This window comes from Ornithodoros turicata, chromosome 7 (genome assembly GCF_037126465.1).
Source record: "Ornithodoros turicata isolate Travis chromosome 7, ASM3712646v1, whole genome shotgun sequence".
Taxonomy (NCBI): Eukaryota; Metazoa; Arthropoda; class Arachnida; order Ixodida; family Argasidae; genus Ornithodoros; species Ornithodoros turicata.
Window position 1 is genome coordinate 37,845,502 of NC_088207.1, and position 27,821 is coordinate 37,873,322.

Sequence of the window (27,821 nt, forward strand, 5' to 3'; positions counted from 1 at the left end):
TCCGTGTTTGTGTGTGCACTTTGTCCGTGTGTGCACTTTGTCCATGTGTGCACTTTGTCCGTGTGCGTTCTATGTGTTACTGTTTTGTAGGGTGGTTTGTAGTGTTACGTGTTGTTTTGCCAGGCTCAGGCTTTCAGCAAACCCCACACCGTGGAGCGTCGTACCCTCAAATCTGGTAAATTAAACCAGAAGCTTTTATGGTTAATATGCGGCATTACAATTTTTCTCTGAACACAGCAAAATTTAATCTATAAATGTATGCTGCTTACAAGTGATACATATACTATTGAAATATGTGTCATTGTATTGCTATTCGTTACGTACTTGGAAATTTGTGGGGCTAAGCTCACAATCTGTTTCCATGGTCACCTTCACTGTACAAGCTAGCCGCTGTTTACTGGCGGTACATGATTTGACTTTCCGATTGAATGTTCCGTAATGGCTCTATTGTTTGAACAAAGTGCACAGCTTTAACAAATGTGGTACTTTATTGCTGCGTTACAGTGGGCTACATTTTGGGCCTGGGTGACCGACACTGTGCCAATATCCTGGTTGATACTCATACGGCTGAAGTCATACACATTGACCTTGGTATGTACATTGCATAACTGTAGTAGAAGACGTATAGGTAGTACAGTGCTAGACTGGGAATACACGCCACCAGAAAACTTCCTGGTGCTGTGACTTCGCCTGTAGTGGTGTGGGTGTGACATCTACCTATATCTTTTTTTTTTTCCTGTTCTGGTAGGCACTACCATATTTTCTCGAATCTAAGACGACCCCCGAGTTCAGGGTACACGAATTTGGGAAAAAAAAGTAAACAGAGATTGGGAGACAGTATAAGAGTCAGATGGGAAACAAATCCCTGCAGAGATTCTGTAAATCTCTACGCAGATTATCACCATTCTGGGCTTGTGTAGGAAACTTGTAGTGTCCCCACTCAGTGATGTGGTCTTCCAATATTTTCTCGTAGGTGTTGCTTTCGAACAAGGCAAGACCTTGAACACACCTGAAACAGTGCCCTTCAGGTTGACCAGAGATGTGGTTGATGGCATGGGGATATCCGGGGTAGAGGGCACCTTTCGCAGGTAAGGGCCTTCACCACAAATTTAGGAAGGTGCATTATTTTAAATGATGTCAGCAGTACTTTCAAACTTCACAGATGCTGTGAGCGCACTATGCATGTGATGAGAAACTCTCGGGAGTCTCTACTGACGATAGTTGAAGTTTTGCTGTACGACCCTCTATCAGCATGGACGCTGAGCCCTGAACAAGCTGCAGCATTGCAGCAGACTAAAAGCCCTGCGACAAAGCCTTCCATGGCATCTGCTTCAACTACTGGTGATAACAGTGAGTGTTAAATCTAGGCAGGATCAGAAATTGTTCATCTGCAATGTAATCTTGTACAACAATACTTGTCACTTACGCAGGCCTGTGAAAAGTTAATTGGTGTCTACCTGTAAACTCGCTAGCATTTTGAACGCAGTGGAGATTTTTTAACTTCAGCAAATATAAACAGAGCCTGGAGTTTTTGGGAAATATTTTTTTCTAAATTCAGGGGTTAAAAATCGGGTACATAAACATGTCTTTGCGAATTTGGGTGAAAAAACTATCAGTTTGCTAAATTCGGGGAGAAATCGGACTGAGTTACTCAAACTAACTGTACTGGTTTGGTACAAACATTGATGTAACTGCGTTTGCTGCCAAACAAGTTAGTATGCATTCCTGCAGACGTCTTCGTGAGGGCAATTTGTTGGGTAAAAATCGGGTTTCACCCTAAAGAGGTAACCTCCAATTCGGGGAAGAATTGGGTTAAACCCTAAAACTCTAAATATAAATCCTTTTGTGCTTTTAGTTTCATTTAGCAATGTGACACATTTAGTTTGACTAGGCGGATTGACTACTTGGATTTCCACGCTGGGGTAATAATAAATCCTACAGCATACATTGATTAGAAAGGTGACTGTATTTTTCACATTTGAAGAATCATTGTTATGATGCAGGATCCCTGACAGAATGTTCTGCACAAATGTTCTGGTTTGATTCCCGACGCTGTCTGGCTTTTTCGACAATTGCCATATTTCGGTTATTCATATTCCGCACAAGTAGCCCCTTTCTCCTGATGAAAGGACACTCTATACCTCTTTCATTCATACACTGTGGCATGATATCACAGTTAAACATGCATAAGGCCCCTGGTTTTCTGCTGCGGCAAACTTGAAATTCCGCGGCACCGACATGTAAATTCCGCAATTTTCCTCGGCAGGCAGTCAACGGCTGCTTGAAATGGGAAACACTATTTTCTTGGATAATGTGGGAACAAAAATATTTTATAAAATTACAGATTGAAAGCACTGTTGTGACTCAGCATTACATACATGATATCTTGTGTTCTCCTCTGACCAAGACAAAGGTCTCTCACCTGCAATCATTTTATACCTGCTGAAAGATCTTTCAGCACCTACAGAGTTTATAGGAACTTTATAGGAAGATTATAGGAAGGAGCTTACAATACATGCCCTGTGGAAGTTACAGGACACCCTTTTTGTTTATTGGCATTATTTAAGTCATTAAAGGCAAACTCCCAGACATCAAATCAAAGTCCCCCACTGCCACCGCTCAACTGCACACGGGAGGGACGCCGCCCCTTCCTCAGGCGAAGTATGCACAATAAACTTGGGCTAACTTTATTTTACGCTAAACTACAATCAATCTCTGCTGGTCCTGCAGCATGGGCAGTTTCGTAACGCAGGCTTCACCGCATGCACGAAACCTTCAGGTGAAGCCCACTTTCGGGCGGTGTCGTTCGTATTCGGCGAAGCGACTAGTCGGATATTCGGAAATCTGAATATTGGGTATTCGATTCGCGAATGAAATACTTTGAGTGATTGATATTTGATTCGAATTCGAAAACTCGAATATCCGCACACCCCTAGTAATAAGGGATTCCGTGAAATTCTGTGCCAAACGAAGTATTCCGCGATGAATTCCGGATTCCGCGATATTTCGCGGAATCGCGGAAAACCCGGGGCCTTAAACATGCAGTAGATGTAAACACGCACTGCAATTTACACCTTAATGTAAAAAAAAAAAATATGGTGTTCTCTCATCAACTTTGATGGTTACCAAGGTATACATTGCTTTCACAGAAAACCGCCTAGCTCAAAGAGTGTTGCTGCGCCTCAAGCAGAAGCTACAGGGCCACGAAGAGGGCGCCACTTTGAGTGTTACTGGACAAGTGAACCTCTTGATTCAACAGGCGATAGACCCTGCAAATCTATGCCGTCTCTTCTCTGGGTGGCAGCCGTATGTTTGAGTAACCTGTGCACTCAGTTTACACACAGGAAAGAAGCAAGAACACCGTTATACCTCAAATTTGAAATTCTTTGCATGCAGAGCTTGAGACTGTCAGTATGCAAGACTACTTAACACAATTTTTTTTAAATTGCTTGTTAAGGTAACTCTTTGTTAGAAATTTCCTGCTTATATTCAACAGAAGCTATAGTGGTTATAGTCAGTGCACCACACAGTTCATGTCAGTGCTGGACCCTTCAAAGTTTTGGAGAGTGATTGTCCGTTTTTTTTTTCTTCCACCTTTTAATTTATGTAGGGTTTTACAAGTAGAACGTATACGTGTATCTTGTGAGGTACTTTTGTTATATAGTGTTCCTTTTCTGTTTACACATATGCTCTACAAAGTGCCAAAGGCAAGGATGCCTCCTTATGAGCTTCACTCAAGTGTGCTCGATTATTTGTGCTGCACTAGTTGTGTAGTACATATCAAGCTGTCCGTGTTTCATTGCCATCACTCATGTGTTCACAAACTAAAGAAAGAGTCACAAATTATATTAAGAATACTTTCTCAAGCAGGTACAATTATTTCAAGCATTCTTGTTTCACTGAACTTGACTGAATTGACTTGAATTATATTCAGAGTTGAAAAAGAAATTTTAGCCTATGTATGGCACTAATTAACCTGACTTTATAAATTTAAGTTGAAAATTTTTGGAGCAAATAGTCCCCCTTTTTGAAAATGTGGAAAGTCCATAACCTTTATATCAACCATGTTCCAATTTAGAACAGTGCGAGAACAAGAAGAGAGCGAGCAAGATACAAGAAAAGCAGTTGGCAATACTTAAAAGATTAATGACTAAAGAGGTGGACTTTAGTTGCGTACCGCAAAGTGAGCTCTTGCCAATTCTTTTCTTAATAAAGCGCCGACACATCAGCTCTACATAAATTGGCCTGTGGCACAAGAACGAAGGTCTTCCCACTTTTTCAAGAAACCAGCAACATTTGTTGCAAGCTTTTTGGTTTCAATGAGCTAAACTATGTGTCAAACTCAAGTACGAACGTAACAAATTGACAAAAACATTTCACTAATTTGCACGTGTATCTTCATTATGCAACTTATTTATTGAAATCCAATGTCAACATAGGTGAAACATTGTGTATGCATTCCTTGCATTTATTCTGTGGACTGATGTTTTCTTGGGAAAATAAGCTCGGTCATGGTAGACAGTATTTCAGGTATTTTCCGTTGACCGGACCATTCCAGAGCCTTCCCAGCTTTATAAATCTGTGATACATCTTTTATGCGCATGGAACAAGTTAGCCAGCACAATAAACGAGACATTTAGTTCCATGTAGTTCCAAGTCTAATAAATGTTTGCTATATTTTTACTATTGCATTGTGAATTTTATCTTCAGTTGGAAATTTAGTTGGAAATTTTTACTTTTATACTTCTGTTACTTCTAAGACATGCAATTAGTTCAGTTACTTGCCCTCAAGTGGGACCCACTTCCTGAAGCTGATACAATTGTATTGATCTTATAAACTCCACTATATTGACGTCACAGCCCCAGTCCATGTGATACACATGGTTACAACAGCAGTTTTTCCTGCAAAAATAAGTTGAGGTACAAGACATTTATCTGCCCCTTCTGTTTTATTGAAACGTTCTATGCACCGGCATATACATGTACAAATGCAACAACAAACTAAACACAACAACTCAAGCAGCACGTGCTTTCTGCAGCCTTTCCGCAATGTTGTTCCAGTTGATGATATCCCAGATAGCTTTCACATAGTCTGGACGCACATTTCTGTACTGCAGATAGTAGGCGTGTTCCCACACATCAATTGCAAGTAGAGGGACAAGACCTAGATATGGTAAGAAACAGGGTTAACAATACCATTGCACTAGGTTACATCATACATACTGAGGTCTGTGAGCAGCCGTACCTGCAACATCCCGAACAGTGTCCTGGTCTTTTGTGGCAGCAACTTGCAATCTTAAGGTTTTTGGATTGTAGCCAAGCCATGCCCATCCAGAACCTTGAACATCAACTGCCATGGCTGACATCATTGTCTTCATTGTTTCAAAGTTGCCAAAATCCTTGTTGATAGACTCAAGAAGGTCACCTGCAGGTCACCATAAATGCAGAGTGCAATAAAGGTAGCAGGTTTGCAGCTGTCTTGTAAAAGTTCATCATATCGTATGAGACAGTTTCCTCCTATATTTGAACAAAACACTAACCAGTTGGTTCGCCACCGCCATTAGGAGATAGGTTGGTCCAGTAGATACTGTGGTTCAGATGACCACCCCCGTTGAATTTTATCTGTGCGGATGCTGATATAATAGTCTGAGGGCAGTCTGTGTAGAATATGGGAAAGACGATAAAATGTGCTTTCGAAGTTGATCAGCTTGAGCTGTCTTACTCTTTGCTAGTCCCTCCTGCAGAGCCTGTTCTGCAGCATTCAGCTTGTTGACGTACGCAGCATGATGTTTGTCATGGTGGACGTGCATAAGGTCCCCAGAAATAACGGGCGCCAAGGCGTTGTAGTCATACGGTAGGTCTGGCAGAGTATGCTTCGATCTTGCAGAACATCCTGCCGCATTCTGAAGCCTGGTTCAAAAGATATGGCGGGTCAGCATAGATATAGTGCATGGGACGACCACTCCAGTTACAATGCAAGCTTATCCAATCGACAGAAATTCTGAACTTTTGAGAGAAGCAGGAGTTGTGAAAAACTATGTCTGTATCATAAGGTATGCTACCACGGAATCAGTGCCGGATTCATAATGGTGGGGGCTCCCGGGCCACTGCGTTTTAGGGGACCGTCTTCATGGTCAGTACTGTGCATGGTGGTTTACATGGTTGGAGGAAGGCCAGGATTTCACAGAATTTTAACTGCAGTGTCACCTACCCTGGGTCCCAGGATTTTGATCTTGGGGGGGGGGGGGGGGGGGATGCCTATATCTGCTGCTTTTGTGGCGCCTGTGACCGGTATTCCAGGGGGTGTTGCAAGATTTTTTTTTCTGGGGGAGGAGGGGGATCCTTGGACCTCCCCATATTACTGCTATCCATATGATGATCAGGGGGTCGGGCCGCGTCAAGCTGCACACTAGCAGCTTTTTGCCTGACCTCCCCCACAAACTTGTTTGGAAAATATAGACTTGAATTGAGTTGATGTACGCAATAAATTACATTAAACAGTTTCTGTTTGATTCATTAACTCGCAGTTGTAGAAATAATTTAAAATTATGCTGCAGTAGCACTGTACTGTGTAAAAATTCTGTTTGGCCGAGCTTAAGTGACTTCTTGAAGGCATATAAATATTTTTAAAAACTGGATTCCTTTCTACACATAGAAGGTGGATTTTGCGAAGGTGGGGGGCCCGGGATTATGCCCCTTTAAATCTGGCACTGCACGGAGTACTCAATCCAGTACGATGACAACACGAGGTCAACGGGTCACGCAGCAAAAACATTCTACTTTGCAAAAAAGAACTAACGTGCTACCTTCTTATAGCGATGCTTGCCGCTCGTGAAATGATCATTTTCGCTTTTGTTACGTCGAGGAAACGTGAGGAATGTGTATTACAGAACGCACAGCCGCAAATTCAAGCAAGACGAAACCACGAAACTCGGCCAAACCGATACGACTGGCTGCCGGAAGCGGTATCATGTATTTTACCGGAAAATGGAACGCATTATTGCATAGCAACGCGAGAACACAACGACACAACAACGTAGGTTCGGTATTCTGTAGAGGATTCAAATGCGATTTTATTTTAATTATTATAAACACAGAAATAAAGTAAAATAGAGTGCAACGAGCATAAAATTTATATGCTTTTTTTTTCTCTCTCTCTCTTTTTTGTGCATACAGTGTACACTGTGCGCACTGTGCCTAATCGTGACAATCGTAACAACCTTGGCTGCATTGGAGTTTGGGAGCGTTCTCGCTGTCGTTGTTGCCGTAGACCGCTTTTCTGTTTGCGAGGAAATAGTTGCTTGTTCCCGTATTCGTGGTTCAGCATAGACGTCAAATTGTGTGGGTAAGGGAAATCCTGGACTATGCAGGGAAGATTTAGGGGAATTGAATTCCCTACCTCCGGCCTACCTCCCGCCCAGACGAACAAACTCCAAACTGGAATGGTGCCTACGTTCGCTACGTTATGTGACATTACGTTTATTGTGGTGCGCAATTAACACAAAGTGAGTGACCCCTCCGCCTAGTATATGTGTTACGCATCAGCTAAGCATCGTGTGATCCTCGGAACGTCGTATTTCGTAGAACGCAACAGGGTCGCCACAACCAGTCCGCTTTCAAGAGAGGGCGCCGCTAAGCCTAAACGAGGTTTGGCTGCAGCGCTTAGTAAACTGCCTTTGATTCCGGATGGATGGCCGTGTAGAATTGATCGAAATATGCGCCGGTTTGGTCTAATCATCAGTGGTGAACACTGTACTGTCTTTAGAGGTCCCCGTACTTTGCCGCAGCTCGAAAAGTGAAGGTTAGTGCTCTCTGCCATGGCAAATGCTAGTTCTAGCAAACACAAAGCGACGTACAGGTTCAATAGATGGAATTTTTCCTTTGTGGTTTGGATCGTGTGTGAAAAATGTGGTGGCATTAGAACGCAACAAAGGTGGTTGTGTTCGAAGCTTAGTGAAAATGCCGTCAACCATTCGTTTGAGAGCGCGCCGCGGTTGCCTAGGGGATTCGTACGCAAATCCTCGCCCAGCCGTTGTCTTCTTGCGCATTCATTCACGCCGTGTTAGAAATATCGATGGTGATCAGTTTGAACAACCTTTGAAGCAAACAGTGAACGTGTTACTATACGTCATGTGTGGCACAAACTACCAGAAGAAGCGGCGTGGGCCATGATGTAGTGTATAGCTGTAGACTGATATAGTTTCTTCCATTTGTTTACCTTTTTTTTTTTTCGGTTTTCTTAGGGAGAACAAACTTGCTTACTGGACATTACACACCCTTTTACCTGAACACAATGTCGGAAAGGAATCAAGTTGGTGAAAGTTATCAGGAATTTTCCCCAGAGGTCAGGGAGACCCAACCGGTTATGGAACGACACGTTTGTTGGCAGTCTAATAAGTGTTTCAGTGTATAGTATTTCACTATATATGAATATAATAAGTATTCAGTGTATATAAGTGTTTCAGTATTCCACATTAGAATGGCGCCAAATGTGCTGCAGGAGAATTTAACGTTTTCTTATTCCTTATTACGTTCAACTACGAAAACCAGAAAGGAGCAACACTTCCTTGAGCCTGAGCAATACACTTCTATACACACAGGTTATAAACACTGCACTGTCTTCTGGTGTTTAACAGATGCCGATGCTATGTTTCAGCTGAGCGGGACTATTTGAAGTTTAGATGTGTACATCGCTGTAGTGTCCTTGACATGGTCCTCCACACTTTGCATGCTGTGCACTTGCCTATTTATCAGTGTTAGAGCACAGCGCAGTGTCGGCTCACAAAATTCTAGTCTACCGTACCATCACTGGCACTGTTGCATGATTACGGTCATACGTAAATAATTCAGTAAACGCCTGTGGGTAGGGGTGAGCACGGATAAGATTGACAGTATCCACATCCGCACGGTGCCCGTGCATGTACGATCTGCAACCACGATAGTTAAAATAGATTTATCGACACAGGCAATTTTTGCCACACACCCGCAATTATGGAATTTGTAGGAAAGAATCTCCATGACGAAAACATTACGTTACAAACTTTACCACCTCACTGGCTGCGATACCGGCCATGGTGTCGCGGCTGGAGGAGTTGCGGTATTCACAAGTATTGCAAAGAACTGTCTTTTGCATTTACTCGTTTTGTTGCATTTAATCGTCACAATCAGTGTTGGGGATTTGAAATCTCGGATTTCATGTAAATCCGCAAAAGGGACTGGTGGATTTGATTGACGGCTTCATTATGAACAGGATTTGAATTGAATCACGTTTTTGCTTAGGGATTTGGATTGGAATTTGCATCATTTGCTATGAAATTCGGCCTATATGCATGAGTGATGTGCACGCTGGCTCTGGCTGCATCTGCTATACCTTGTTATGTAATGCTGGCAGTAAGTCCAACACACTTCAATATTCGGCATATAAATAGAATGGCGTAAATGCAGGCAAGCTGGTTGATGAACTCCATGATAGGCAAGCCTGAGTGATGGGCAAGACATGTAAACACAACACGAGGACTCAAAGGGCTTTGGCAAAGGGCACGAGGGCTTTGAGCCCTTGTGTTGTGTTGTTTACGTGTCTTGCCCATCGCTCCGGCTTGCCTATCATCGGCATATAAACTATTGAGAAAGCCTCGGCGACACTTCATAGGATAAAACTTTGTTCTTCGGTGGTACTTCCCGAACACTGCAGCGAGCTCTTGCACGCTGCTAATGTCAATTTACGGCCTATACTTCATGCAAAGGAAAAACAAAAAGCACTAGAACGTGTCTTATCCTTCCTATTTGCCACCAATTTTTGCAATATGCTGTCATTATGCTGCTATCCCATCTCTTTATTTCACGCATTCGTTCGTACATACTGCACAGCAAGAAATGTATCATGTTGCAGGTGTACCGTAGGAAAACCAGCAACAGGGAAGTAATAAACAGTGTTTCCCGCAGCACAACATTCGTCCTGCAATCAAGTTCCCATTTCTTTTTGCCGCAGTTTATGCTCGTGGGGCTCCACTGAAATGGATGGCTTCCATATGTTTCGCCTCTTTTTCCTAGTTACGCAACTGTTACGAATTCCTGTTAGTAATTAGGTATTCTGTGTAAAAAATCTGAGCTTTGAAAACTGCAGTCGATTCTCAAGTCATTCCACAACTGTTCAGCAGTGTTAATTTCTCTTCCGGATTTGTGATGGATTTGAAATGATTTGATTTACTCGAATAAATTTAAATCCGGACTTTATTTGGATTTCATTTAGCGCCTTCTGCAAACTGCGAACTTGATTTAAATCCAATTTGTTTCCTCAAATCCCCAAACACTGGTCACAATCGCTTTAATGCTGCAGACAATAATAACAACAAATTTATGATGTACTACAACCATATAACTAACAACCTGTTCAATATGTGGGTTTGAAAACACTTCACTTTGCCACTTTGATCACTGCTCGTTGTATTCTGTCTGTTACAAGCCACACGTGGTAAAATGTACATTTCAAAGCTTTACATAAAAAATTTTACAATGTTAAAAAATAGCAAAGCTGAAGTTTGCACTTGTGTATGGAGCCGGCATAAATCAAGTGCAAGTGCATAAATCAATGCTTCCCAAACTCTTCTATCCTGCGACCCATAAAAAATATAAGATATTGCGTCATAACCCGCCCTCCCCCATGGCTTTTTGCGATGCCACAAGCTTTGCGATTTCGGTGCATGAACAGTATTATGCAAAATTGATGCTGAAGCTGAATTTGAGAGTTAATATGGTCAGAGTGAACCAGCCGGGGTAGAAACCATCACAAAAAGAAGGAAAAGAAAACTCCAGCAGGATTGGCTGTTCCTATTTCCTAAAGTGAGCTTGTTTGTTAGACGTCGCGCTGCAGTCCCACGACCTTTTCTTCGTGACCCAGAATAGTGGGCAGAACATTGTCTAAGGACGTCATTTGCTGTCACTTTATTTCAAGGTCCCAAGCAGTTTTGTGACCCCCCGCTGTACCCCCTGGGGATCGTGACCCACACTTTGGGAAGCACTGGCATAAATCACACGTTATGTGTGTGCAAAAGCATGTGTATAGCGCATAACTTCAAAATTTTGAACAGACTAACATTGCTACTCTGCATCCTTGCAGGTTGGTCTTCAACATGGTGGGCACCGACGTGCAGCCACCCAAGAGAGTGAGTAGCTCTGGAATTCTTACGTGATATAAAAAAGGGAGAGATAAAAGCTGACCAAAACTAACTTTATCTAGGCTTCTTTCAGCATGATCTGAAATGAAAACATGTAACCGTAGTTGTAGGTATCATGTGGGAGGATGGGGAAATAACATCAGGACATTTAAAATGTTTTAGAAGTGTGCCACAACCTGTGTTGCATCAAACAATGGAGGTGATGCAAAAAACACTGCTGCTTGCTTTCTCACAAAAAGAGGGGAAGGCTTTATTGCCTGCTAGTGATTTCCAAAGTTACTCTGGATGTGGTCTCATGTAGCACAGAAAAGTACCAAAGGCCATAAGGCCTCATATTTTGCATAACAGCTTTCATTATGATCCTTTGGGTTGTTAGACCATACTTTGAAATTAGTAAGGAAGCTTTGAGCTTGGCAAGCAAGGAAGCATCAATTGCTTGCTCTGTTGCACAGGGCACTGCCTGTCACTAGACCCTTGTGTTTTAGTTTGTTTTGTTGAAAAACCTGGTTTTATTTCAGGAGCCATAAAACAGTTAAACCAGGTGATATTGGGTGGAAAATAAAAAAAGAGCGCTTCTCGCATTTCAGATTGACACAAGATGCAGAACAGCTGTGCTGAATGTTCCATGCTTAGTGCTCTCCCATGCCCGTATTGGTGGCTGAATTGGCATTTTGCAAAGTTCGTTTTCTGTTTTTTTTTTTGGGGGGGGGGGGGTCGGTGTTTTTACCACAAGTGATGATGGTGCAAATTGGGGGTTTTACCCTAAAACATAGGGCCCTATCATTCACACATTCATCTAATCTTGGGACAGGTCAGGTCAGCTTATTATCTTATGTTTCAGTATATGAAACACACCGGACGTTTTTGCCTATACACAGTGGGCCAATGCGACATTTGAGCACATTCCTGGATGCTGGTTGTATGCAATATCTGGGTTACTTAATTTGACCTTTTGTTGCAGATCCAGCTGCGGAAAGAAGAGTTGGAGCTTTTGTCAAAGGAAGAGCTGATAGAAAAGTAAGTTTGTTGACCTGTAACTACTGTTTTGCAATGTGGTGCTTAATAGCTTTAATCTATTGTTAATCTCATTAGGTGGCTGCAACAAGACACTTACTTAGACCATCTAGAAAGCAGCGCTGGCAAGAACTCTGCCGAAAACTGTAAGTCTTCTTTTTTCATTTTTTTTTTTCATCGAATTGTGGCTTACTATGTATCGTTAAGCAATTTCAAAACAAAATCAACCCTATGGTTGAAAGAAACAATTTATCATCCACTGCGGGATAGTGGAACATAATACTAGAGCTCCTTATAGTGTGCATACTGGTGTAGTGCGAGAAAAAGAGGTCCTATAGTTTGCAGTTATTTAGCATTTACATATTTCCAACCCCATTACTTTGTTAGTATCAACAAACTATAGATAGGGGCTGACTTTTCAGGGTTAAACCCGTATCCGCCCGATATTTACCCCCCGAACGAAATCTGTAAAATTCGGGTACAACCCGAATCTACCCGAAAACATCCGGGTTGTGTGGCACCCTCATAAGCGTGCATTAAAATAAAGTTTGATAACGTTGCTAAACATTAGTTCCATGTTAAGACAAATTTTTAGTGAACAAAAAAAAATCTCCCGAATACACCCGAATTCCTGACGACAGAATATGCCGTAACGGGATTTAATTTTCAAATAAAAAATATCACCCGATATTTACCCCCCGAATTTGGCCAAAAATAAAACCCGAAAAAGTCATGCCCTAACTATAGACAGATACTTAAGTAAAATTTTGCAGTAGTAAATCGTGGCAACTCTTGAAAAAAAAATTGATTGTTAGGCAGCATGATGCAACTCCCGAAATGTTAGTGTTTGCAGGCTAAGTGCAAAGGGATAAGTTGTTCAATAATTTTTACTGTATGGAGCCGCAATACGTTTTATCTTAAAGTGTAAAGCATCGACTTCCTTCTCGCCACAGTGGAGCTGGTCAGCCTGCGAGAGTCCGAAGAGAAGCTGAAGCAACAGCAGCTCGAAGCGTCACGCCGCGAGAATGTGCTCGTCATGCGACTCACCACAAAGGAGCAAGAGATGCAAGAGTATGCGGTGCGTAAACTCTGCCCCTATCTTTGCTTAGGAGCTGGAATAAAGTCCGGAACGTGTTATTCCTCGTGCAGCACCAGATACAGGAGCTGAAGGGCATAACCGGACCTGGCGGCTCGGGGTCAACACAGCAGCTGCGAGCCGCCCTGCTGGACCCTGCGGTCAACCTGCTCTTCGACCGGATGAAGAGAGAAGTTGAGGCGACACGTGCCCGCCTCCAGGAGACCCAGAATGAACTGAGCGCTTGGAAGTTCACCCCTGACAGGTGCACACAGACTCTCAACACTCCTTCTTTCGGTATACTAGTTGTACACCCACGTATCGTAAGTACTGCTCAACCAGCTGCCCGTTCCTGCGGCTGCCCCTCGAAGGTACTTAAAGTAAGGGAAGGGACGGCTCCTGCCAGAGACTGTGCCGCACAGTCCACAATCACTGGAACTGATATGGCATGCATGGGCAAGCATTGCCCTTGCTTGGCAGAAAGAGACATTATCAAGAGACTGGTTACTTCTCGTTTCTTGCCAAGAGGGACATTTTTTGGCAGAGACTGGATGCAAACACTCGCATAAGCAACTTATTACAAGTTTCCTTTCTCGGTATGGAGGTTATCAAAATGACCTTTCGGGTCTTCTAAATGGGACATTAGAGACAACGGACAAGAACTCTCTTCCGAGCTCAGTTTCATACGCAGGTAGGAAATTGCAATCCGTTAGAAATAAGTAACAGTATTTGCACAAAAAGAGTTCTCCATGGCCATGGGTGGCTAAGTATGTGACATTTATTTTCTCGCAACTCCTCATTACTTGAGCAGTGTACTTTGTTAATTGTCTGAAGTTGTGTGCTTTTGCTGTATTGCTGTGAGAAATTTGTTTCTTGTGCTTGTAACCTTGTGAGACATTGATGTGTGTTGAAAAATTTTGATGTAGGTCACTTTGTGGCTTGTGCAGTAGTCAGAACCACCCTGGGCAAGCTAATGAGAACATTCACATGTCCTGCAGAAATTTAATATGGGGATACGTCGTGACTTGTGTATGAGTATAGAGTGCAGGGTGCCCAGGCTGAATGGATTTCTGAAGTTTTTACAAAAGGTTACCTTGTGTTGTTCAAGTGTTACCTTGAATGTGAAAATCGCCAGTATTGTTAGAGGTTTTTTGGTATCTGTGGTACCCTTAACAGAGCAGTGAAATGCCTTCAGTCACCTTTCAAAGCATGATACCAAAGCAGGCAACTCTCATGGCAATAAGCGGAAAATATTCTTCCTGTAACAGTTCAAGTGCGAGCACCACACCTGCACGTGAGTTACGGTGGCCACTGGTGAACTTGCTTTCAGTCCCATGACACAGGACATGCACACGGTTTCTACATTCACATCTTTAGCCATGCCATGACGTGTGATGTGAGTTCTATGGAAAAAAAAAAAGAGAAGCATGCTGCACATGCAATGGGATCAAACACCTGCTCTGTGCTCTGCAGGCTTGCAATACAATTGGGGCCATTTATTAGGATCTTTGATATAATATTAACTCCAGTACTTACAATCAAATTGCTGGTTCCCATCAGCTCAACCACTGAAGCACACACCGTGAAAGCGTTTGCTTGCATACAGCGATTAGAATTCTCCCAGCGGGGCGTGAAGAGCCTTAGACACCGTGAGCATGAAAGTGACAGGGTGCTACCAACCTGAAAAACTGGGAATTGTCAGGGAATTTTGTTGTGGCTAGAAAAGACTGGGGATTGTCAGGCAATTTGCCAAAAAGCAGCTCAAGTCTGGGGGAAATAGCAGAGAAGTGCTGTGACGATGCACAGCGAATCGCGAGTGCCGACCAGTGGTTGAGCGGCGCAACGTTGCCGCAGGTAGCAGTTCGCCAATGCGACAAGCTCGGAGGCAGAAAAGTAGGGCAGCCTCATTAATACTCAATGAAGGATCTGTTTTATAAGAGATCTGTATCAAAATGTTGCAGCAGGTACCAAGTTCCCTTTTGTTTCGGTCAGGGAGTTCTCTTGAAATTAGTCAGTGAAAACCTGGAAAAGGCAGCTAATTTGAAGGCTGCAATTTGGTATACACCGTGAGTGAGACCGCGGTGTGTTTATCTGTGCATAACCGACGGGGATTAGATGTCCGCTTTGCAAGGTGTGCATGCGACATCGAAGGGGCTCTCGAGATGTACAGGAGGTTGCTCCCTCTCCACGTCGTTCGCTTGCCCTTAAGTTTTCTTCCAGTTTGCTGTGTGCTGTCATGGCGTCTGCAGTTCTGGGGTGCGTTTCGATGAGGAAAGGCACATGGCTTGACTCAGATTTTGTGTTGGTAGAGAAGCTCGTTGCGAAGTACCGTGCCTTCCAAAACGTGAGTTGGCAGACAGCTGCGTGTCGCCACCCAAACGTGCGTCGACAAATTACCTGTGGATGAGCTCGTTCTAATGGACAATGCAGTTCTGATAGTGAGAATGATGATGACCACAGCACTGGATGACAAGTAATGGACAAAGTTGTCGATCTCAAAAGGTGTGAAGCCTCATGTGGCACCTTGCGGTTATGTTGTCCTTGGAAAAGCTTTTTGACAGTTGTGTCAGTTCACAGCTAGATAAAATGCTTTTGCGTTCTCAAGAAATGTGCATCTTCTGCGGCATTCTATTTGTACCGTTCTACATCGTTCATGTGATCCCGACCGGCGATTTCGCGAAAGCCTGCATACTATAAAGATAGCTCTGATATAACATCCAGATTTAGCGTTCCCCTCAATGTCGTCATAAATGGGCTCGACTGTATTCGCATTTCTTGTGTGAAGGCGTGTGTTGGTTGAACATTCCACTATTGTCTGAAGCGTATCTTTTTTTTTTTTTTTTTTATTGCATCTTGCACTGCCACTGATGTACAAAGCTCATTGTATAGAAATGGTATTCATATGTTGCAGTGGTACTATATCTTTGTTTTGAATTGTTTACTATTTCACCTATCCCTATTATTGGGTAGAGTGCCTTTGTGTGGTCATACAACATTTTTAGGCATTGACTATTTGATGTATTTTGTAATGGTACACTGACCTTTGCTTACCATTTTGTCACCTTTTAGACAACATATAGAACGGTGCAATAATAGCAACAACAGTATTTGAACTACTGTATTCGCATAATTTGCACAGTTTTTTCCCCAAAAAAAGTCGAAAAGTTGGTGGGGGGTCGCAAAATGCACGTGAACATTCGTTACGATATTCCCAAATTTTGGTGTTTTGGTCGCATTGGCTCCTGGCATTCGTCGCATTGGATACTGGCTTACTGAGCCTACCGGCGGCGGTGACACGGTCAGGAAGCAAAATGTCGGACCCACTCACCCTACTGGTGAAATGCAGCGAGACGCTGCGCCGTTGCCAGAAGTCGCCGCGACTCACACTGACAATCGAAAGCGTGCTATGTTTGTGAAATTTGCCCCGTTGCGTTAAGTTCATGGGATGTTTTTCCATCCTTTCTTTCATTTCATTTATTTTATTTCGTTCTACACAAAATATATCACGACTGGAGACCATAGACCTTTCCGCACCAAGTGACAATACGTTCCATTGCTTCACTGGACCATCGTCTGAACGCACTGCGCAAGCCGAACAAAAGCACGGCAATAACTTTGGTAATACTTACGTTGTGGTGAAAGCCGCACCGTAAGCAGAAACCAATCGGCGCTGTCGCTGAGAGGTGCTGGACGAAGATGCGGGTGCGCGAATCTTTCGCTTTTTTCTTCTTTTTTTTTTTTTCTTGCCAAGCTAGGGGCGTGCAAATGATGCAGGTAAATACGGCAGTTCGTTCAGACCTCAGAATTGTTTGGCACATCATTGCGATAGTTGCTGGAAACTCAACTGATCAGCAGCAATAGAGAGAAAAAGTTGCAGAAGATCCTTTGGTCTTAAGGCACAAACTATTTGTATGCAAGGTCAAGTATGTACAGTGTGCCAATCCTTTGTGTTTTGGTGACGTCGACTGTTGCATTATGAATGCTAACTCGAATGCATATTGGTTCAGCATGAGGCTAAAAACTCAACCGTGGCTGCACTTCATGAAGAGGACAACCTGCAAACTCTGGCACCATCTTCCACCTTTGTGCACAGCAAGGGCGCTTGGGCATCGTGTACATTTACTCTGTCTGTTTTACTTTGATTTGATGATGTTCATGTATGTCAAGGAGTCAGCTTGCCACTCGTAACAAGTTTGAACAGCACTGGTTGTATTCGGCAGGAAGTGAAAATTTTATGCTTGCCTTCTGTGACTTCACAGACTGGCTGGGTGCACAACACTCTTGCATTTACGCTCTGAAACACAACAGCAGTCTTTCAAGCCCGCCACGTGTCTTGTACGTGCTTGGGAGCCAGAGGCATTAATGGATGCACACCGTCTCACCATGGCTGAAATTTATACATAACACCAATTGGGAACAATAACAAATCAGAATTGCAAGTGCATTTAGAGGGCAATCGAGCACAAAAATTTATCCATTTCCTCGACGTCAACATGAAAGGAACAGGGTTCATCGGCTGTGTCGTTCGTGATGTGTGAGGAAACAACCTGCACTTCACTTTTTCCATCTCCCTCCCCCTTCTGAAGAAAGCCCACAGTGTGGAGCGTGCTCCCATTGGTCTTCTCAAATGATTTGTCCAAATCATCGCGGGGGATCATTTGAGGAGACCAATCCGCGGCCTCTCTGCATTGTCGACCTTCTTGAGATGGAGAGGAAGAGGGAAAGCGTCCATTGCGGTAGAGCACGGCAAGGGCCAGGCTGGCACGACAACCTGAGCCCGGCACAGCCAGCGGGCCGAAATCTGGCCACAAAGTCATTTTGACCGCGGGCTTGTGTTCAGCCGCAGAGTTCTCGGTCCTCAGTTGGGCCGACGTTTTGTGAGCCATTTTATCGCAGTATTCAATCCTCAACATACGTTTGAAAATGGAACCAACCACGTACCTGGGTGCTCCCTCAGTCTTTCTGCTAGCACGCTACAACATAGACATAGAGTTATTCTCGACTTCGCCATGTTGCGGATCTCGCCCTCGCTGTGGCATGCACCGTGGACAGGCGCGCTAGACTTGACGCCCATGTGTTGCTACAAGTACAAACCACATCAACAGCTGCGCTTGAGCGTTCCAAGTATGTGTGGTTTACGCTGTTTGCCGTGTACAGTGACCGCCACATTGCATCCGCGAGCCGGGCCTCGGTCGGACTTGGGTCCGACTGGTAAATTCAGGCCCGTGCAGCGTTTTACATTGCGGTTTCTTTCGCTCATAACTCATGCATGATGCGACAGATGGATCCTGCTCCTTTTGTGTTGGATGCTTGTGAAAGGATGCAATGAAATGTTGTTCCTTGTAAGCCATGTGTAAAATAATGTGCAACCAATTTTGATTCACATACATATCAAAAGCATTTTGTATCTTCCACAACCTTAGCATCTTCCGTTCGTGTAATGTGAAACGTGAGATTCACTGTCATAAAAAGAGGGGCTAATCTAGAAATAGATGTGTTGAGAAATAAGCGTGCACACGACACAGGGTGATAATCCTCCTGGGCTAATGCTCGTGGTTCATGTCCACCAGCATCATAGCAGTAGCATAGTAATTTTACTGGTGCATATACTTGTTTCTTTCTTGTAATGTTTGTTATTCCTAGCAGGCTATGTGGCCGTTGGCACTGGGCCGTACCTGTGGCATGGTAGGGACTGCAGGTGTTGTTCAGCATTCCAGAACTGTCACTTCGTGTTTTACAGGTTTTGGAACCTTACATTATTTACCTGTGTTTGTATATAATATGTTCAAGCTGTGGTTTAGACTTTATGTCATGCTTACGAAAGAAAAGTGCAGCAAGAGTGAACTATGCCGATTTAGCTTTTCTGCTGCTTTTCTACTTGCTATACTTGCTCGGATGAGTCAGTCAACATTTTTGGCAAGGGGCTTGTGAGTGAAGGGCCACTTGTGCTGTTGCTTTAGCAGCTGTAGCTGTAACCGTAGAAGCTCAAATTCTGGCATGGAAAGAAGCAGCCGCTCAAATTTTAGCATTTTTTTCCTGCAAAAATGTAGCTTCTAAACACTGAGCTTTACAAGAGAAGGTTTCACAGTGTTTACCCAAGCACATGTGCAGCTAAATAGGTTGCACTACACCGCATAAAAAAATTTACTCTATACTATAGAAGAATATAAATATATTAGAGATGGGACGAATCCAAAATATTGCGAATCCGAATCCAAGGAAGGTGCTACAAATCCACGAATCTTTCGAATCCATTCTTTGAAAAGAGTTTAAAAAGCAAAGAAAAAAAAAACACTTCTAGTTAAAAGTGTTTTGAAGCAGAATGTGATACCTTTGTTTAACGAAAAACAAATTAAATAATGCTTCAGTTTCAGGAGAAAATATACACACATAATTTATTTAACATGTTTGTCATTGACTGCAAGAAATGCATAAATTCTCGAGTCTGAATTATTTCTTAGAACTAAGCAACAATCGCAAGCAAAACCAGGTTACTTTTAAGCTTGTAATGTAACAGTTCCTGCCTGAACTCTTTCAGTCCAAAGTAAACAAACAAACAAGAAAACATCTGTCGACCAATGAGGCTTTCGGGGGACTCCGGAGGTGCCAATTTGAAAAGTAAGAAACAAACATGGTTGGTGGATTCGAAAGATTTGATTTGCCGTTTGGGGCACTGGGATTCGGATTCGCGAATCTCGAATCACTGCCTAGGATTCGCGGATTCGGTTGGCACATCTGTAAAATATATATAACATAAAATATGATGATAAAATAAATAATATTAGAAAATGGATGTGCCCTTCCTGATGTGAGGCCCAGATGATTTTCTGGCTTATCGAAGCGCATTGCACCCACCCGCAGGCGCTCAGCTATTTTCATGACACTGACCAGCAAAAATTAGAATATGCTTGATCCCAATCAAAATAAGTTCAATGATGCTTAATAATGGTTTAATATATAATTTTATATACTGTTTTGCTAAGCTGGAGATCGTTTCATAAGCGTTGAATAATAGCCAATACCATGTGTATCAGCCCTGTTGTAGTGCATTGACATTTCGTAATGGAAAACATGGCATTCGGTGCAGTCGGTATACTGTACTCGTGTCTCAGTTGCACTGTCTTGTGTTAGGCGTGCTATGGGTGGTGACATTAACAAAGTCATTGGCTTTGCTTTTTGCTTCATATAGCTCAGTTCAATGTCATTCGTTGTCTCAAACTTTCGTGCTTAACATTTAAAATATGACATCTTACCAGGCTCTGAGAAAGGCATGTGTACTCTCCACTACGAGTTTTCCTCCGTATATTGTTCTTGAATGTCAGTTGGCCATTACAAATTATTTGTTCCACTGAATCACAGAACAAGTCTGATGCAAGCAGAAAGATGTCAGCTTTCAGGGTTGGATGTTGGGCAACTGTTCGCCTGTGTAACAGTCGTTCTGTGTAGTTATGCAACACTTCATGCTGATCTTCACAGTTGTGATAAAATTTTTAGGAACTTTATTGAAACTGTACTGGAGCATCAGCACTGAACCATTACTTTTGATGAAGAGTTGGCTCCTGAGAACCAGGATAATTTTTTAGTGTTAGTCACATTCTCTGTCTCATAGAACAACACAGTCTCGTGCTTTGTAAGGGATGAAAACTTGTTGCCACAACATTGTACACAAAGTACTGTATTTTCCCCCATACATTACTCGACCAGAATTGTAACAAAGGTGGTGACTTGTGCAGAACAGGATGGAATGAACCCGGCATGTTGGGTACAAGGTACTGTCATGATCCAATACAGGGTGACACGAATGTACGTATTTGAAGTATTTCCAAGCTAAATCGAACACGCCTTATAAATTGGACCATTTGCCATTGTCACAGAATATACAGTTTCTCTCACTGTTCTGTTCTGTTTTTTTACCAATGAGAGATGTTTGGCACAGATTATATTATGCCCTTGTGTGTATTGGAAAGTGATGTTTGAAAGTGCGTCGGTTTTTGGGTGGTAGGGTGCCATGCAACTGAGTGACGTTAAATGGTTATTACACTTCTTCATGAAGGTGAGGCGGAAGTGATGCAGTGATGCTCGATAGGCAATATGTCAGACCAACAGCCTGTATGCCATTCTGCATGCCATGTGTTCAATCGTAACACGAGGGACGATTTCAAGCTTCTCATTTTTTGGGGGGAAAAACTACAGTCAAGCAGGTTTCTGTAGTTCTGGTGTTGCTGTACCCTGATTTTAAGATTGCTCAGAAAAATTGTTGTTTTTGTTGGCTTAGGTCAACTAGTTGTGACCAACACCACAATCTGGGATCAATAACAATTACCAAATTTAATGCTTCAGTTTCTTGCAAGTTTAGTCGACATTGTTATTCCTTTATACAGATCTGCCTCAGAAATTTGCCCAATGCAGTCCCAGCATAAATTGACCATAAAGATGCGGACCTGTGTGAAACGATCGGTTTAATATTTTGCTCTGAGGGAAGTCTGTAGTCTTCGAGGTACATCAAGGATGTTGGCAGTACTTGTCACACAGTGTGTACTTTCTAAATGGGAAAAAGAAAGCAGTGAGCATCCATTTTGTGCATAAGATGGCGGCATCGACCATTGGAAACCACTGAAGGAATCTGCAGTGGAATGTACCATGGAACCTGTTTTATCTCCAAGACTGTGGTCACCCCAGATGCACATGCAGTGATCTGGGCACCTTTCCTTCATCTGCCTTGAATAGCCTTCATATGTCCGCCAGAGTTACCCCGGGACATTCCTTGGGACACCCCTCCCTTCCCTGTAATGGGGCGGAGAGAAAAAAAAATATAGTAATTGACAGTACCAGCATTTACTGCAGTTATAACTGGACGTGGCACAAAAGGAAAATTGTTCTAGTGACGTGACAAAATCGTGCAGGAAAGTATCAGGTTCCAAAAAATGTTTGCGACAAATCGTCTACGAAGGTTGAGATGGTTATGGTGACAGAGCCCCTGTTAGTTGGGTAACACTGATAAAATGGTGGGGGTACAGGCAGTCTGGTGGATGAACCCCATAGTGAAAATGCTTGAGCGTGGGCAAAAACGCAGAAGTTACAACGTAGTCGGTATCTTGACATTGAGCAGGAGTACATGCAGCAGGTGAAACCGACAGGTAAATGTACATAGTTTGCACTGACTGTGTGTGTGTTTCGCCTGCGAGACCACTGCTTTGAGCTGTTATGTTCGTGTTGTCGCTGTGTTTTTGACCACGCTCTGGCCTTTTTGCATGGTGTACCACTGTACATATTTTAGTTGAAACATGTTACTTTCAGGGCAACCTGTGATAGTTTTGAATGTTACAAGTCATTTAGGGGAAGCTGAAGCCATTAGAAGTTACTGTGTGTTTTATAATTTTTTGCCAGAAATCTTGGGCTCCAATACCGAAACACAATTTTGTTGTTTGACATTGAAGCGTATCCAAAAGTCTCCAATGGAATACCGCTGCGCACATTATATCTGTGCATTGATTTGTTGGCACTGATGAAGGCTACTGCAGCCTGATGTGTTGCATGTTTGGTTGCGATGATATAAGGGCTTGTGGTGCTTTCAGTTTGTTTCCTTTGTTCCGGTATAATTAATATTCGGGTCCATTGAACTAGTGCAGTGTCCACTAAAACCCCAGGTACATACCCACATGCCAGTGTGTGCCAAGGAGCAAATGTGACGGTGCAGAATTCTGCGGCATTATCATTTTTAGTACTGTGATAGTCATCTGCAATTTGACTACGTACCACTGTACAAGAGTTAGATGCCTTGAGTTACAGTGGTAAGCACGGAATGAAATTTGTTCAGGGAACTCCAGTTGGTTCATTCCGGCAGGCGTTGTATGTTGAAGAAAATGTGTTTAACTTTAATCGTTCACTAGAGGGTGCCTCGTACTTATCCTGCACATATTATGTGCCATTTCATGACATCTAAGAGTTTGTTAGTGTTGCTGTTGCCGAGATGATTTAGAAGTCACTGAGTTTTGCCTTACCATTTTTCTTTTTTCTGTTGCTGTCGTCACCATGTGTTGACTCAAAAATGTATAGCATAAGGAAATTAATAACAGCTGCAGTGCATGAGAAACTCAAGAAGCTGCCAGCTGAGAAGGAAGCAGAAATTGTGAGAGGTGGTATTCTAGCTCATTCTTCAGTGCATGAAAGGGGCTCCATCAACGTGTGCTGAGTTTCGTCGTGGAAGCCAGCTTGTCTTGCATCTTGTGCCACACATGTCTTGAAGAGTGCAGTCTTCCAGTGCATCCACGTAATTCCTGTATGGGTGCCCACCAATCGTCGCAGCGCAACGTCTGCTTGGAGAGCACCGGAGTGCTTTCACACGTCCCTGTGCCTGAGTGAGCTGGGGTACCATTTCAGGAAATCATGCACAGCAGCAACACTGTGTGGAGGCACAGCTCACCAATCCAGTGCTTGTGAATCATCTTGGCAGCTAGCAGCACATATCATTGTGGTGTGTTTGTGTGATCTGGAAAGGCGCTTGTGTCTTCCTCCAACAGCAACACTGGCAAGCGGTTGATGGCGAAATGTCGGCTGCTGTACCAAGAGAATGAAGAGCTGGGTAAGATGATCTCATCAGGGCGCATGGCTAAGCTTGAGGGAGACTTGGCCCTGCAACGAAGCTTCAGTGAGGAAATGAAGAAGAGTCAAACTGGTAAGTGCTATCCAAAGGTGTCATTCCATGGGCAATAGGGGAAAGAGGAAAACTGAGGAGCTGCAAAAACAGCTGACCTGCTTGCATACACAAAAATGCATAGCATACCTCATACGACATGTTTGTAAAACTTGTGGATTATTGCCTCCAGTTGGCCTTTAGCCCTACTGTGGGTGCTCTGATAGCCCAAGCAGTTCCTTACTGCCAAACCAGAATGACTTGGACACAAGCGATGTGATTTACATTCCTTTAATCCCTTGCACAACGGAGTCACAACACGTCCACACACTGCCCATCACTGTTCGATTGTTCTGCCGTTGCCCACTCACTCCGGTTGTTTCCCCCTGCGTCCTTTGTTTCCCACTGGCCTCCCTTGACCTTGGGGACTTGTGGTCGCCCAAGGCCAATCCGAATTGCTAGCCTCCCATGCGTGTACGGGAGGACCCGAACAAACAACTTAATTTTGAGACTATGAATGTGGAGTCTCATTTGCACCCAGTGCTGCATTTTGGAAGCTAGCGGTGGCGCTACTAATCAGCCCCGTTATTGCTTCCTCGATATCTAGAGTACCTTGTACTTCAGATTACCATAGTATATTTGTACAAGTGACAGATGTCCAACGAGAGATGCTATTTGCTAAAGTTGATTATTATCATCATTCTACACGTTTTCATAGGAGCTGTTGCTGTCGTCTGCTGTGGTAGTTGCATGTCTGCTTCAGCGTCTTCCGCACGCTCAAAATTCGAATTTCTGTTGTCCAATCATGACGGAGATCTCTTGGGCCGATGTGTAGCACTCATAGCGGATCATGCAGAGTGCGGCTCGTGCATGGGAGTTGCCGATTATGACATGGTTGTTATGATCTAGTATTGTCATGGTTCAAAGTACACATCCGCGTGCTGCTTAAGTGATGTTCTTCTGCAAGTTTTTCTGTCTTCGTACATTAAAGGGGCACTGAAATGCAAAAACAAGCTCACTTCAAATAATGTTACACGCTATGTTAATTTCATACTTGTTATCATAATTCAAAAATTTGATTCCACTACGAAGCTACAATCAAAATTATACCGGACTCTCTTGTACTTCGGCGCTAAGCAGTGAACGACGCTTCAGCTCGTGCATCAGTGTTTTTAGTCAAACGTGCGCGAGTACGCATGTGCCACGCCATGGAGCAGTCCCGGTGAAAAACATAGTGCGCGTTACGAAGTAGACTGGCATCGCTGTCCGAAGGACGTGAAGATAAATGTTGTCAGTGGAACATTCGCGAAAACTGTTGTGGGCTACAATTCACTGAATCTGTATCGAAAAATGCAGCAGTGCACATCATACCGTGCACATACGGAACACTACGTTCAGACTTCGGATTATGCCGGACTCTTTCCTGCTTCGGCGCTAAGTAGCGAACGTTGTTTCAGCTCGTGCATCGGTGTTTTCAGCCCATGCTGTGCGTGCATTAGAGCACTGCAGGGGCCCGGCCTTACCTGAAAGCTCGAGCTCGGCCCGGCCCGTGGGCCGCGGCACATGCAAACGCAGTGAAACGTTCGCTTCAGCCCCGGCTTGCCTAACATATGACATCTCTAGTTCAGACACACTGCTTTGTGAACCAAACCCATAAGTAATGTTTTGCATGTTCTTGCTCCATGTACAACCCTATGCTTACATTGCAGAACAAGACGAATTTCTTCTGGAGCTGGATGAAGAAGTGGAAGGTATGCAGAGCACAATCTACTTCCTGCAGCAGCAAGTACGCGAGGCCAAGGAACAGGTGGCCAAGCTCCAGGCTGCAGCTGCTGCTTCAGAGAAGCGACCTCTTGCCAATGGGGAGTCTGTCAAGACCTCCCCAAATCCACCGTCAGAGTCTCCGGCTGCCACAAATGACAAGGAGGACTCCATTCAAAATGGACATGTTGGTGATGAAGAAGTTGATGACCAAAGCAAAGCAAGACCTGATGCCAGGACAGCAGAGGGCAGTGAGGGGGGGCCAAAGGTGGTGGTTAAGAAGGTACCTGCCAAAGGGGGCCGTGCAGCACCACGCAGGGCAGCTGCACCACGGACAAGAAAAAGGGCACGTGAGCAGGGTGGGGAATCGGGGCCAGAGGCCAAAGTTGCGGCTCTTGAGATAGACGCGGACACTGAAGTTCAGGTGGCACAGACTCTTGCCTGCTGGTCACTGGTGGGCAAAGAGAGGCATCAGGATGGCTCGCCACTGTCGGACTCCTTGGCTGGGGATGAACAGCAGGAACTGTGATGGGCAGGCTGTACAGTGGGATGGGGCAGCCATGGGATGTGCCTAGTGTACATCACTGTCATGTGCAAATGTTACTAGAGGCTTTGCATTTGGTTGCTGTCAAAAGCAGCTTAGCTTCTTTCATTCTTTTTCTTCCCACCTTATAATGAGTTACTTTTGTGAAGCATCGGAAGTTTCATGCTCATTCAAAAGTTCTGTAACAAAAGTGCTGTTTTCTCTTTCTAAAGACAAAAGGTACGAGCTGCCACAGCATTTTCATTGCAGTGTTCAAGTTTCATTCCAGACAGCATCTGAATTTGTGCATACATTGATGTCATATTTGTCAGTTTTACGTCTTGAAGAGGACAGATATGAGCGATTCACTGATTACATGGACCATTTTTCATTCTGTCTCTTGCACTGACGCCACCTTGGGCTTGCGTCATTTTAACCGCCTGCCTCTGCGAAAAAAGACCTCAGTGAGCTACGTGGAGACCACAGCATGATGCATATGACTTTGGGTATTCTGTACCCATGCTGTAATATGAAACCCATATTTTTGTTGCTGAACTGTTTATGAACAGTGTCCGGTAACTGATTTTATATTTTGTTTTGAAGACTGGAAGCTGTTTGTGCAACTCATCTGTTCATTAGTCAGTTCAATTAAAAAAATAAACTGCATCTAGTGCAGAAGTCACCTTCCCTAAGGTCATTTGTTTGTGTGTCATGTGTTTGCGGTGGAACGTTTTCTGTTCATTTGTGTGTCGTTGCATTTTTGGCGTTGTCGGGCGTTGATAATAGAAGAGAAAATTTTACATCTCCATGTTTTCGCCTACCCATCAGGAAGTACTTGTGATACCATACGTGATGAATGCGGGGAAGGGGACAAAAAAAAAACGTGGGTGCTGTCTACATCCCGACAACGGTCCTTGAGTTAGCGACAAAAGGAGGTGCAGCTCCACAAGGTCCACAAGAGCCAACCAAGAGAGCGCGCTTACGGCACGTGACTGGCGCAGACATAGCAGACGAAACCCTTGAAAACAGTCTCAAACGTATTTTGTGACACAATAACAATTTGCTTACAAGTGCGTGCGAGTAGTTACTATTTTTGAGTAATACTGACAAGTATTGCCATAAAAACAGATATTGTGCTTTGTTGCAGTCGTACAATATTTCACGTGATTGTCGTCTGCCACAGCTTTCGGCTCTGCGCAGACATCTGAACACCGTTAGTCTGAGGCATCAAGTACGAATTTCCTCTGTGATTTCGTGTTATGTTTTCATGAAATTATTCTATATTATCTACTTTCGCATCTCTGAAAAGTTTTTGTTTACCACATGTGCAACATATCGACGTAAGTTGCTTGTGCTTAATTATTTAGTTTGCGGTTCCTACGCCGGAAATCAGCATACGAAATATGCATGCGACATTGCACTAAGGTTTTCTATATGGCAAGTAGTAACAGTATTTAAAAAAGAGAAAGTCCAGGCAATAACGTTCTTCAAGTTGAACTCTGCTTGCATATTAATCGAATTTGTTAGTACTATTATAAGTGGTGCATGTAGGGTTACTCAGGATGAAGTATGGGATTTGCAAACATGATAAAATTAACAAAAAGAGGGTTTGGGAGCTCAACTTATGTACGTGCTATGCGC

At 43.5% G+C, this 27,821-nt stretch overlaps 3 protein-coding genes across 5 annotated transcripts in view; 2 read left to right on the forward strand and 1 right to left on the reverse strand.

The window, feature by feature from the left end:
- The window catches only part of LOC135401009 (serine-protein kinase ATM-like), a 44,821-nt gene extending 40,138 nt beyond the window's left edge, over positions 1-4,683 (forward strand). Inside the window, exons 58-61 of the mRNA XM_064633098.1 lie at positions 505-591; positions 974-1,088; positions 1,163-1,350; positions 3,150-4,683. Coding sequence (XP_064489168.1) covers positions 505-591; positions 974-1,088; positions 1,163-1,350; positions 3,150-3,316 — 557 coding nt within the window. The 3' untranslated portion in view covers positions 3,317-4,683. The remainder of the gene's footprint in view (positions 1-504; positions 592-973; positions 1,089-1,162; positions 1,351-3,149) is intronic.
- A 247-nt stretch (positions 4,684-4,930) lies between these two features.
- LOC135401011 (superoxide dismutase [Mn], mitochondrial-like) lies at positions 4,931-6,980 on the reverse strand. The gene is made up of 5 exons (XM_064633102.1): positions 6,807-6,980; positions 5,723-5,910; positions 5,541-5,657; positions 5,246-5,425; positions 4,931-5,164 (listed from the first exon to the last, which is right to left on the reverse strand). Exons 1-5 carry the CDS (start codon positions 6,842-6,844, stop codon positions 5,016-5,018), a joined length of 672 nt encoding a protein of 223 aa, XP_064489172.1. The 5' UTR covers positions 6,845-6,980; the 3' UTR covers positions 4,931-5,015.
- Positions 6,981-7,185: 205 nt separating this feature from the next.
- On the forward strand, positions 7,186-26,877 carry LOC135401010 (pre-mRNA-splicing regulator WTAP-like). Of its 3 annotated transcripts, none has more exons than XM_064633099.1 (8): positions 7,186-7,801; positions 11,117-11,162; positions 12,136-12,191; positions 12,267-12,334; positions 13,142-13,266; positions 13,338-13,528; positions 23,784-23,938; positions 25,606-26,877. In XM_064633099.1, the coding sequence occupies exons 2-8, from the start codon at positions 11,130-11,132 to the stop codon at positions 26,184-26,186; spliced, it is 1,209 nt and encodes a 402-aa protein (XP_064489169.1). In that variant the 5' UTR covers positions 7,186-7,801; positions 11,117-11,129; the 3' UTR covers positions 26,187-26,877. The 3 variants fall into 3 exon arrangements, with proteins under 3 accessions (XP_064489169.1, XP_064489170.1, XP_064489171.1); XM_064633100.1 differs by having other exon boundaries at positions 7,186-7,505; XM_064633101.1 differs by having other exon boundaries at positions 7,186-7,345.
- Positions 26,878-27,821: the final 944 nt, after the last annotated feature.